The sequence below is a fragment of the Bombus vosnesenskii genome, unplaced genomic scaffold (genome assembly GCF_011952255.1).
Source record: "Bombus vosnesenskii isolate JDL3184/JDL3185 unplaced genomic scaffold, Bvos_JDL3184-5_v1.1 scf7180000013314, whole genome shotgun sequence".
Taxonomy (NCBI): Eukaryota; Metazoa; Arthropoda; class Insecta; order Hymenoptera; family Apidae; genus Bombus; species Bombus vosnesenskii.
The window spans coordinates 2,199,380-2,212,464 of record NW_022882960.1 but is presented as its reverse complement, the minus strand read 5'-3'; the positions used below and the strand labels follow the sequence as shown (position 1 = coordinate 2,212,464).

At 41.2% G+C, this 13,085-nt stretch overlaps 1 protein-coding gene across 6 annotated transcripts in view; it reads left to right on the top strand.

The window, feature by feature from the left end:
- The window catches only part of LOC117235250, a 305,200-nt gene that overhangs the window by 205,991 nt on the left and 86,124 nt on the right, over nucleotides 1-13,085 (top strand). For all 6 annotated transcript variants that reach the window (XM_033497118.1, XM_033497116.1, XM_033497117.1 and 3 more), the window contains exons 8-12: nucleotides 7,511-7,604; nucleotides 7,719-7,808; nucleotides 8,263-8,352; nucleotides 11,562-11,779; nucleotides 12,335-12,473. In XM_033497118.1, coding sequence (XP_033353009.1) covers nucleotides 7,511-7,604; nucleotides 7,719-7,808; nucleotides 8,263-8,352; nucleotides 11,562-11,779; nucleotides 12,335-12,473 — 631 coding nt within the window. The remainder of the gene's footprint in view (nucleotides 1-7,510; nucleotides 7,605-7,718; nucleotides 7,809-8,262; nucleotides 8,353-11,561; nucleotides 11,780-12,334; nucleotides 12,474-13,085) is intronic.

Genomic DNA, 13,085 nt, shown 5'->3' with positions numbered 1-13,085 from the left:
TATCAGGTCTGGAACGCGTCATCGCGCAAATATTCCGTCAATATGCATAAATAATGTTCGAACCGGCAATTTTCCCATGCATTTTTAAAAGATTCTTCAGGAGAGAGTTGTGAGAATAAGTAAATGCAAAAATAGTGCGAGAATACTTTGATATGATACTTTGATACGATACAGTTTGATACGAAACTTCCTTGATGTTCCATAAAGTTACAAGAATCTTTTAACGCAAAAAAAAAAAACAACGACCAACATTTTAATGAATGCCCGATTAACTCCAGTTAATCGAATCTATTGACTTCAACGTGAATTCCTATTGCGTAAACGAAAGGTAATAGGCAATAGGAAGAATCAACGAACTCCATTTATCTGAATTATTTGTCCCACGGCACAAATTCAGGTAAATGGATAAAAGTGAAATCAACAAAATCAGCCATCAATTATCATTACCTCATTACTAGCTACTTATTTCTACATATACTGAAGGTATAACAGAACAAACCAACCAGCTCAGGATCCACGATCGAACGTTTCCCACGATCATAGGAGACAATCGAACACGATGGTGCGTTTTCACCTGATGCATCCCTGAAACGGGTACGCGGAAGGTCGTCGGGGTTGCGAAAGTTTCTGGTCTTTACGCGTGTCCATTATTGCCGGTCGTCTATATTCTGCAGTAGCGAAGAGGAAAGTCGCGAGTACCAGGCGCCGCGCCGTTGGAATTCGCCGACGAAAGCTAACAGTGTCATAATGATCCCCTGAGCGGAACACGATCCCCATAAATCAACGTACCGGTTACGCGGGATTCATTAGCGTTTTTCCTCGTTTGTCACCTTTTTTCTGGCAGTGTGGCGGCGCGCGGCGCAGTCTCAGTGGGAAAGCGCAAAACCGACGTTGACATAGCGGTAGGCCAATCTATCGATGGCGGATTACTTCGCGGATACAGGCTGCAGATTATTTATTGATCGTACGACGACAAAACACGGATCTTGTGTGAAACTCTGAATTTTCACACGTATTTTTTACTTTCTATTTCCTTTTACTTAGATTAAGACTGCTTTGAATATCGTGTTAATTGTTGGATGTCTGTCTTACGTATGCAGCGGATGATCGATCACTCGGAAAACAAGTTCGAAGCAGACCCTAAATAAAAGATAAAAGAATGAAAAATACGTGAGAAGCTAATCTCTGAATTTTCACATGAATATATATATATCTTTTTTATTCAAGTTTAACTTGCCTAGATGATTTGTAAAGTATTTTACGAAATGGTTGATCAAATTCAATGACGTGGAGAGAACAGTTTTCTCTTGGGGTCGATTGAAACGCGGCGATAATTAATATACATCCGAGATAATAAGTTCTGATGTATGTGATTTCGTGTTTCTTATGTAAAGTGACATACTTATTACTTGATTGATGAATTGTTGGGAATTTTGTTTCCATGGATATATGTCCGATATATCGGAACATCTTTACTCTTCAACAAAGTTAGTTAAATCCCTTTGATAAACATGTTTAATAAATATGAGAATGATAAGTGGCTTCTAGTTGACGAATACAAAGTTCAATTTGTCGAATTCAAGATATTCATACAGCTGTTTATTGATTGAGTTTCTTAATACCGGTAGGAGGACGCTTTCAGCAATTAATCAGTAAGAAAAACAAATCATCCAAGCGTCGATGAAAAACGTTCAACTCCTCTAACAGTTACCATAGTACGGAAAAAACTTGTCCCACATTTTCTATTCCACTGAAAAATCCACCTGGCGTAAATCGTCACGCATTAATGGAACTTGTTCGTTAATGAAAGAAAGCTGTGTGTCAAATGGACAGTCTAACTAGGAGAGGTATCATTTACCGTATCAACGTTGCAGCGATAGCAGAGCGCCTCTGTTAATTACCGGTTGTCGCGATTTATTGGTCCAAGGTCGAGGATTTTCACTTCTATCAGCTGCTTCCTAGATTCTGTGGGCGAAACCTGTCGCGTGGCTAGAACCGGAAAAATTGGATCGTGCTTGCACGAAGAACACGCCTCGATCTCGTGGAGATCGAGGGTGAAGTGGCGAAAGTTCTGAAATACGCCACGTGTCCTTGCGAGATTGCGATGCATTCGCGATTTCGATCGTCTATTTGTTCGCAATCCTTTTGTTTATTCGCACTTTCTTTTCCCTATACTTCTTTATTTGCATATTCTCTTTGTTTACAATTTATGTTTATTTCATCTGTCTACATCTACTATTTATCATATGTCAGACATCTTCGTTTGCAACTGCAGTTTGTTCATGTGCACCTAACTCACCACTTAAATCAAATTTTCGAAACATTTTGAAACGTAATTAACGAACGATCCATCGTATCAGTACCTATACCTAGTACAATTAATCAAATCTTTAAAATCCCATCACAAATGAAATTCCTTTTATCCCTTTTATCCCATTTTCCTCATATCCCAGCTACTTAATAATCCGCATCAAACTCTCCTAACAATTAGTCGGCTCACCGACACGATAGCGGTTTAAACTCAAAACTATCCGTGCAGCTGGCACCTCGTCGCATATCGCATATCGCTCGAGAGGGAGTCACGAAGTCCGGAGATTGCACGACGATAGGATCGCGGGGGATCTGTTGGCCGATCCAGTTGTGCACCTGACCGCATTTCTGCATGAGTTATGGACGTGCATCAATCCTTTTAGCCAAGCTCCTACCATCGGGCTCTGATCGTCCCTCCCGCGTCTCCCAACCACCCTCGTGTTCGATGGTAACGAGTAACGGGTTCGGCGAAACGTCCCTCGTTGCTATCTCGCTTTTCCCCGCGGGACCAAGATCTAGAACTGCAGTTTGTCGACCCACTTCCAAGATCGTATCAGATATTCGAGCATCTCTTTTCCTACCGTTCGCTCGTTTTCCTCCCATGTATTACATCCTTCTCTAGAGTGTTCTTTCTCTACTTTTTTTCGCTTCGGTTGCTTTGACTCTGTTTCGCCGGATTGTTAAGCACCCCTGTCGTTATTTAAGATTTCGAGATTAGGGGGATCCTTTCTGGTCTCTGGATGCCGATGGTGGAACGCTGATTTCTTCAAGTGGCGGTACTTCAGATCGTAGTGAATTTGTACTTGTGTGTGTAGATCGATAGGGCAAGAGTGAAGTTTTTGGGAGCTAGGGTCGAGACGTTGGAGATAGAGGAATTTGGGAAGTACATCTGGAAATGCCAATTGGACTCTTTAGTGGTCGTAGTTGATTAAGTTAATGATAGGTAATAAAGGAAATCGCTTCTAGGGGAAATATCGTACGAGGCTATAGAATAATAGGAAACGGTGTATCGTATATCTTTTCCATTTATGTGCTTGGACGTGAACTTAGAAACTTTGCTATTGCTTGAACAAAGAAGAGTAGAACTGGTTCATGAATTAATCCCATATTTTGTGATTTCTGAGAAACAGTGAACGTCTATATACTTCGCCGACTGTTCAACATACAATATGTATACATAGTTGGCGTGTGCAGCATGATGTTATTGCATGCTCAACTGGCATAGGTGAAGTACATTGATCAGAACACGGAGTTTTGCTTCTACTTATCGAACTGTCTGTGATTTCAATGCGGAGATTTGTATGTTGATTGGTTGCTACAGGCATATTAAGAGCTCGACGGAGCGTTTCGCCCGACAATCGTCGTGTCAATGGGACATGAATGCCCTCTTATCGGAATTTTAAATGAGTTGATGTCGAACGACAGGTTGCACAAACGCGGTAGCCTTATCGAAACTCTATTGCGTATATCATTCGACAACTATCAAAAACGATACAATTTTTTTATATCTTTTTTAACGCGAAGCACTCGAATTCCTTTGAATCGGAAATATTCATGCAAAAGTGTAGTTACACGTTATACGTAAGTGTAGAAGTGAAATTAACATGGAAACGCACAGTATCGTTTACTGAGGAAACGAATATCTGAAACGATGTGCATACAACATTAGAACGTAATAAGTATGTATATTGGCCTTAAATTTTAGCCATAGACAGATATGCGAGGTTTAATAGGTCGTAATTCTTTGAACTTGATGCTCCACTTATGAATCCCACGATGGTTTCGTATTTCGCATTTCATTTGTAGAAATATCAGTTGACCATGTTAGCAACCGTTGATTGAATTTTACTTTCACTTTCTATAATTTTCTCTTATACATCATAAAAAAGAGAAAGAAATTACAGATAGAATAAACTAACATAAACGAATGTTGTTCGTGCTACTTATCTCCTCGATAACAATTCTAAAAATATCCAAGAATAATTCATACATCTTTCGATGCTAATGGACTATTGTCCTGACATCGTCGTTGGCAAATTTCTCTACGAAGATGATACTAATTTGCATACATTCCACGACAATATCGCAATTACGTAAAAGTTTTTATCGTTGTCACGACCTGAGAACTATGCACTCTCCTACCAGGTGTCGCGTTTCCTTTGATTGTTTTTTTCTTGCATATTAATTTAAACACTCAGTACTGAACTCAGCAGATCTGCACTGTTAATAACGCGTAAATAACTGTCTAACCAGTACCAGTTTCAGTACGATACTCTAATCGAGCTAATCGGTTTTCTACGAAACTCCAGTACCCTCGATTCTAGCAAACCACAAACTGGAGCATCGCGTACGTCACTAGAAGCCGAATCCAAGATGACGTACATTCTTTACAGAGCACCCTACTTTTATATCGACGATAAAGATATAAAAAGGAGAAGATTAGAAAAAGAAGAAAATCAGAAGGAGAGCACTCTTATGAAAAGATTAAAAATTGGAAAAATTCGAGAAAATCGAGGTCTCCACTCCTTTAACCCAGTCCGCACGAACGGCTGCGGTTTTAAGTACACATAGGATGGTCTATTGCGATTTCAAACACGCTATTTGACCAGTAACATCCAGGCTTACAATGCTGCTAATGCGTTTCTTCTAAGAGAGTGGGCAGTGGCGTAGCGGTGGCCGACAGTTACGATCGAATTGTAAATCCACGTGTCACAGTTACGGCGATTCGCTTACTCGACAAACGATCCTGGAGGTTAATTGAGAGCGACTGCACACGCTGCCTATAAGAGAATTTTCTATGGAAATCGTGGTGACGCACGCGCAAACGCTATTTCAACGTTTGCGGTCTCTGTTTCGGAGGTTAAACGTGGAATGTCTTGGGTTAGGTTGAATTCTCAGCACTTCCATAGTTTCCTGGTTCGTTTTGGAATTCTTCTTTCGAAAGGCTAGTTACGGTTTCCTAGGCAGTTGACATTTGTTTGCGGTGGCCTGGAGTTATGGATCGTAAATATTCAAACAGGTGGTTCCTCGATTTGTCTCTCAAGTGTCGATCATGTTAGGAATTGACAAGCTAATGTGATATTTCATGTACAAGCTTTTTGCAGGGGACGTAAATTTTGATGTAAATTATAGTTTTCTCTCTACATTTAATGGAAGTGCCTTTTAACGAACCTAAATCACTCACGTCTATGCTATTCCATCGTCCTCTATGCCTTGACACTGTTACTTATACTATCCAATTAGACTCTGTGTCCCTTCGTGCGATCACGAATGTAGTCACGGAAAAATCGGTTTGGCTTATCGAATCGATCGACGGTTCAGGGAAACGCGTGACTAACTATTCCGTGAGGCTGTGAACGTATCATTACCGTGCATGAGAACAGCCCGTAAATTCAATAAATACGGATTCGAGTGGAAGAGGACGACGCGAACCTGTGCTATCCGATACGTATCGAACCAATCTTCCTGCTTACCATCACTTCGATGAATTCTTCGAGGACAGTGTCTTTGCTGAGGGATATCTTCTTACTATTATTTAGAAGATATTCAACGTTGTAAGCTATACAGGGATAGTCACAAAAAGCAGAACGTTAAAGTATTTCTATCGAGATTATGGTAAGTGTCGAATTCTGTTTTTTAATATATTACCCGAGGATCGTCGATACTTTTTTGAATATTAAATTCTTTCAAACGTTTTTGAATTGAATTCTAAAGTATATATTTGAGTCGTGTAACAAAACCTTCCCTTCCGCTCTCAACATATTGAACATTGTACTCGAAGAACTTTAATTATATTTAATTAACCGTGCGAAGAATTGAACGCAAGGAAAAGTTTGAATACCGTCTGGTCGGGTTAATTCCTTGGTTGGCAGTCTCAAGAAGAAGAACGAAAGTGTCGGTGGTTGCACGATTTTTGTTTGTCAATGGAAAGGTGGAGGGGCATGAAAGCTAGCACGGCAAAACGGGGCTGGAGACGGATTAAAGCGATCGCAATGTACAAAGAACGGCATTGTAAGCAGTGCATACGCCACTGTGAAGTGGATGCATGATTACTATGTGTATGAAAAGGGGTCGGGGGACGCGGAGGGGGTTCCACTGCCACTGGAGCCGCGTGAGAAACGCTGCATACTTACGCGAACCACCCACGTGTCACAGCTTAATGCAGAGGATCGTGATACGCTTTTCCTTCATTCGATACTCTAATATGATCCCTCGGTGCCTCGAGTGAAACGTTCCCTCTAAGTACATATGTGCATGACAGGAATAAAAATACCAGGGAACAGACTGGGTTAATTATGGGTCTCGTAGGTCTACGATGGTTCTCCGTGGGAAGATGTCAAAAAGTGCTCTAGAAAAGTTCGAGTTCGATTTCACGAAGGAACACGCGATATATTCATGGTGCGTTTCACTCTTCGAATTGTTTGATTAACATTTGACGCGTTCGTGCGAATCCTTTATTCGCGCCAATGATGCATACTGTTATTTATTTTACTGTTCATAAATCACAGGACACTTAGTGCACTTAGGACAGGCATAAATAGATATGTACAATTATTACAGTGCGGATTTTTATTTATGCAAGAATATACAAGATATTCAAAGTGCAATACACTTTATATTTGATAGATAAAACAATTTTCTACTTAAGCTCCATTTTTTGAAGTATATTCATAAATACTATTAAACGAAGGTGATAATTATCGAATGATTTATAATTTCAAAATCAGCTAAACAAGATATTACAAAGTGAAATTTACTAACACAATCTACTATCATATTAAAAATCTGGAAAAGAAACTTGTTTGCAATCAGGGGATCATTATACGTATTAACAACTGCGATACACTTGAGAAGAAACGCAGGGAAGAAAATTACTGGATTATCCGCCACGAAGGTCAGAGTGAAACGATCGAGCGGCCCGTCGGTGGATCGGGTCGTATCTTCGAGCGCACATAATCGGCGCGCGAACGTGTCGACACGACGAATGACTCGTTTCACTCTCTGAGCATGACTCGGAGGAGAAATCGCGGCGACACGCCGCTTCACGTGGGAGATCTTGTCAAGCGTCGGACTACCGTATCACGGTGACTCACGCGTATGCACGGAATGTCTCGATAATTTATCCCGTGCAATTTATTTCATCATCTGCCAGAAACGGTTCCTCGTCATCGAGCTGATCTCGTTTCTCTTCTGATTTCAGCTCCGATGTCGCGAAGAACGGATTCACCCTTCTGGTTCGTGGATACGTCCCGGAGTGCTTGGAATTTCTCGACAAGGTTCTCACTCTTTTGCAGGTAAAGCAATTAATCTCGTAGTTTTATGTAATTTTTATTCTTGTCTTTATCTATGACGAGATGAAGTAAATTGGACGAGAGATAAGTTTGAAGGGAATGATTGTTATTTTTCAGGGACGAGTAAATGTTTCTCAAGCATTGCTTCTGCAGAACTTTATCGCTGAAGAGTCAACCGATTCCCAGTTACCTCTGAGTCGCGTTAAGGTAAGCACACTTGATTCTATTATCCTACTAATATTATTTAAACTAAATCGAAGAGTTTGAAAATTGAAGAGTGAATGATTTTTATTCCTATTGAAAGATTCCACAGAAACAATATTAACTCTTTCGACATAAATTAATTACAATAACATTCCTATATAACGAACAATCTCCATGGATACTTGAACGCGCACACGTGTCCTTCGCAGTGGAGGGATTAAGCAATTGTCTTGAATATAACTTGTGTTCAAACGCGGTCATTGTTTGCTCAGTCCCAATTCCACAGTGAAAACGTTATTCCTCTATTGGTAACGCGTTTCGTCTGGACGTCTCGATTGCACGGTTCTCAACGAGAAGAAAGGAAACGGTTTCCTTTCGAGTACGATTTTCGGAGACACTGTTACAAGAGTCATTTATCTTGTCGAGGAGTTAAAAGCGTTTCCGATTTTGCTTTCAGACGATCGTCGTGGACGAGGGCGCTTTGAGAGAGCACATTCCCAGGCGAGAGCAGAACCACGACCAGGCTCAGTGGATCGCGTTTTATAAGGTAACCAAAGCTTCGTTCCATTTAATTCTCGAGGGTTTCTCGTTTCGTTCTGCAGTGTTTCTTCGCTGTGAGTGACTCGCTTGTATGTATATATGACCACTTCAAAGATGTTAGGGGAGATAAAGGGCAGCATTAATGATACAATAATTTACCATGTAGCTATTTCTCTAGCGGCGATTATACTGTAACAACCCCCTTGCATTCGTATATCAAAAAACACATTCTCGAAAGAATTCGCTAATCTCTCCCTTCCTACAGTCGCATCCACCAGCCTAATCTCGCTGATGATTTTTCTTAGTAGATCCCGCATTTCACCGACTCCCTTCCTTTCCTGCCCGTATTACATCAAACCTTATGTCATCCTAATAAAATTCCCTGATCTCTTCCAAAAGAATCCTGACATCCAAACTTTGCACAGCACACGCCAAACTTATAATCCAGCCAAGCACCCTATAACGAGCGAGCAATTCGACCAGTGACAGGCAATTCAGTGGAGGCTCATCCGTCTGAATCCGAATTGCGACAAATTGCTTCCGAAAACGATCGCGCCTCGACAATGTCTTCTGACGGTAGGACGGTGGAAAAAAAAAAACAGAGACAGAATCGGAGGGACAGAAATTTCGCCCAGGCCGGTTGACTGAGTGTCACGACGGTGATTCGGCAGGTTCGATGAAAAATGAACGGGCGACCGTGAGCGGAATAATTGTGCCGGGGTCCGGTGCTCTCTCGAGTCGCGGCGCAATTATTGTCGGAGAATTTATCCTGCGACTGGTGGCACTGACCGATGTTACCAATTTATCCGTGGCTCTCAACCCACGGCCGCGCGCTTAATGGCGTTTTAATGGGTCCCGTTAAAGCCAAGGAAAAAAGGAGACGCGCGGCGCGTCTTCGTCGCGCCTGGTATCGTGATCGCAATTCGTCACGGCCCTCGCAATTTTTTTCGCCCGCGACATGCGTCTGTATACACGCACCGATCCAGTAGAACGAATGTTTTGACGTGAATTAAGCATTCGTTCGGGTAATTGAGTGGCATGGGTGTCTTCGGGCTGTGATACGGTTTCGTTAGGTGGCGGTTTCAGAGGAGATTGGGAGATTGTAGACTGTGCATCCAGAGATTTATACGATCTTCACCTTGCACTGTGCAATTACGATCGATTAAGTCTGATTCGTGTCTTTCGAATAGGTTAGGTTGTATGGTAATTGAATGTTTCCTCGAAAGTGAACGATTAAAGGTATTATCAGATTTGAATATTTAACCCTCTGTTAGTATCGTATCATACGCGACAACGATGAATTGTTGTAGGTTACTTTGTTTTGCAGAATTTCAAATATATAATGTTTCAAATTATTTGAACTACAAAGTGACGCAATTATCAGATCGATCGTGCTATTCTGCCAAAATTTATCAATTAGAATCTCTAGCTTATTCAAAGAACTCCAACTTCGTTCAGTATAAAACGAAACAAAATTTCTTTTCTCTCCGTCTTCATGGCCTGTACATCGTCCTTCGTGGCTCAACGACTTCGCAGCAATTATTCCGGCCATTGTGCGAACGTAAATGGCACAATGGGCGAATTCTATCGGTCTGTCGGTCGATAAAGCGATGCCGATCGAAGGTGAAGCGACTTTACAACAGTTATTCGCGACCTTGCTGGAGATAATCGATCGGGAAACGTTACAAGGAGAAAATTTCGCCGATGGAAAATGTTCATAAATAACGGTCGGCTCGTGATCATCGTTGAGATAGGCAGAAACATAGCTGCAGGATTCTTCGGCGGAAAGTAAGGACTCGTCTTGTCGTTCCTGCTCGCTTGCCTCTTTCACGAAGTATGTTGGGAACGAACCTTCGTTGTGCGTGGTCGAATAACTGGCGTTCGTGTAACATCGTTGGCGTACGCTTGAAAATTTCAAACTTTCTCGTTCGCGAGGAATCGTCGAACCCAAGCATATCATAATGTCGTTAGTGGAAGAGAGATTAAATGGTGGTGATTGATAACTAGAGTAGAACACGTGTTCAGTCTGAGCTAATTCTAAAGTACTATAATGAGTACTGAATTCTCTACTTATTTCTAAGAGATGGCTCTCTGTTATTTATTCTTTTTAGGACTATTCAGTGCCGGGTTTGATGCTGTTTTCGTTTGAAATGGATGTTACGTTAATAAAATTATATTCTTCCAGGCGTTTAATCTCTACTTTCACTTATTTTAATGGTTATGATAATCAGACCCTCGTTATAGTAGTAATGAGATCAGATATAGGTGTAGTATTGCAGAGTTAATGGATAGCAATTTCTGGTTTATGACTATGGCGAGAAAGCATATAAGGATTGTACAATCTTACATACTATTTTTCGTTCATCTCTTCCATCCTTCTACTATCATTTCCAAAATATAAACATCCATTAGATATCTTTTAGTGATCTTTAGTGATCAGCAATCAATTTTCTTAATCATAGCAGACTTCCATCTTCGAAAGGCCCATTAAAATTCACTTAATTAAAATCAGCGTAAAATGCTCTCGAGAAATGTAACAAATGACTTTGGCATATTTATAATTTTTCGTTATTCTCTTTAACTGATACTTCTAATTACTCTCAACGATATATCATCCTAAGTCCGTTAGGCTCTTTCAAACTTAACGGTTATTAGAACCGTTTAGCTTGGGATAAACGTTTGAAAAATTAGGAACGCTCAGTGGACGGCATCTGGATGTTATTCACAAAATATATTTACACGTAAGGTAATAGTTATTTTGCGCCACTCTGTATAATATTATAGTCTATCACGCGACCTTTCAGTGGAAGAATGTTATAAAGTGTCCCCGGATACTAGTCAGCATAAAAGCACGTACCGCATTTGCGCACGAATGATTTCAAGGGATAGGAATTTGTAATCGATGAAGAATTTATAAACCTGGACGAAATTACTTCAGGAAACATTCATACCGACCAACGTATAATTATCTCAAAATAACTAATATTATATTATTAGAATACTAATTTTCCAAATATCTCACTCAAATAAGATTCAACCCTGGGATCTACTACGAGTAATTACAACAAAGGTATCAACTAAACTACCAATTAAAAATATCTGTTCTGCATTCTTCGTCACTCAACTCTTGCCGAAGAAAGACATAAAGAAATATACCCAACAAATATAATGGCCACTACTTTTCACTCGTCTCACGAACCTAATATTATCCTACAGGAATACGATGGACTAATGACGGAATGGCAGGCGGCAGGACGCAGGCTGGCCCTCGAGATGTCGGAGTTGAAGGAATGCAGCAGTCTATCTGGCACGTTGACGCCTCTCGGTCGGCTCCTGACGGACCCCACATTGAGAAGAACGTCGAGAGATGCCGAGGAGGCGATCACCTCGCTGGAGGAACGCGCGGCACCGCTTTTGCACCTTGAGCACGTTAGGTTAGAGAGCAACGATTCGCGTTAGAAAGCGCGCGAATCTCGCCGCAAGCAAGACACTCGCGAGGACACCGATCGATACATTACTCGAGCTTATTGTCGTTCGTTCCCGTTTCCCTCGCGCGTGTCTTTACATCCGCTCGTTCCGCTTTAATTGTCCAGTGGATCTCTCCTTCGCACGTTCATAAAATAGCTATCGACTCGCCTATTAATTTCTCGTGTCGAAGAAACGATCCTCTTCGCGGTTTCTTTGAACGACGTGCATATGCAATGATTCTCGCCGTCGTCGTTTCTTCGAAGCTCGAAGAGTTTGGTCGTAGAGTTAGGTCGCGATAGCGAATATATTTCTCGGCGCCACGTTCTACGTGGACGGGAAACCGTGATGGGGTACGTTTTATAACGATGACGATAACGTTTGTGTCGTGTTAGCGCCCACTCGCGTATGGAAGAGACGAGCTGCGGCGGGTTAGCGTTCGATGTTTCGTTAGCGATAACCTAGCCACTAGGGAATTCCTAACGGTGCGTCGCGATCACGACGCCTCTCTTTTATCTTTTCAGATTGTCGGTGAAACGCGCACGGAGATTAGTGGAGGAAGTGGGAAACGCAGCCACCAGGCTGGAATCGTCGTTCGAGACCCGACGCGCCACTATTCGGAATCTCGCGGTTCTCAGGAGCATCGAGGATCAGGCGCATGAGGTAAGTGATATTATGTAACTCCAATGATTTTTGGCTACTGAAGATTACGTAGTACTAGAGATTTTTTTGGTCTTTCGCCTCAGATCGTTTTCTATGTTCCTCTTAAAAAAATTTTGTAAAATGGAGAAACGATCAAAATCAAGATTTCTTTTCCTAATTTTCTGATCACTGCGTAGGCCATCGAAAGATATTAAACGTTAGATTATATCTTAATAATATCTTCGGGATATTACACTCAATGACTGTGAAAGTCTCGAATCTCTAAAATCTGTGTTTCTCAATTCACTCATCCGTTCAGTCAGCTATAGAAAATAAAATAGACGTCGAAAAATTCTTACCATCCAGACCAGTCAAATAGACAAAGGGTTCTTTATACCTCTACTTTCACCTAAAAAAAATCACATGGTTATCCAATTTCACTGATCGGAGCAACTTCTGCTACTACATCCTCATCGAGCGATCCTCGTCAAATTGATCAAGACGTTTGCACCTTGTTTCCTCCACCACAGGTCCTTTCTTCTTAGAAACTCTTTCGACTTAACCTAGTTTCTCATATCTTCAACAGTTTCAAATCAAAGATTCGATCTCGTTTATGTAAAGTCATCAAATACA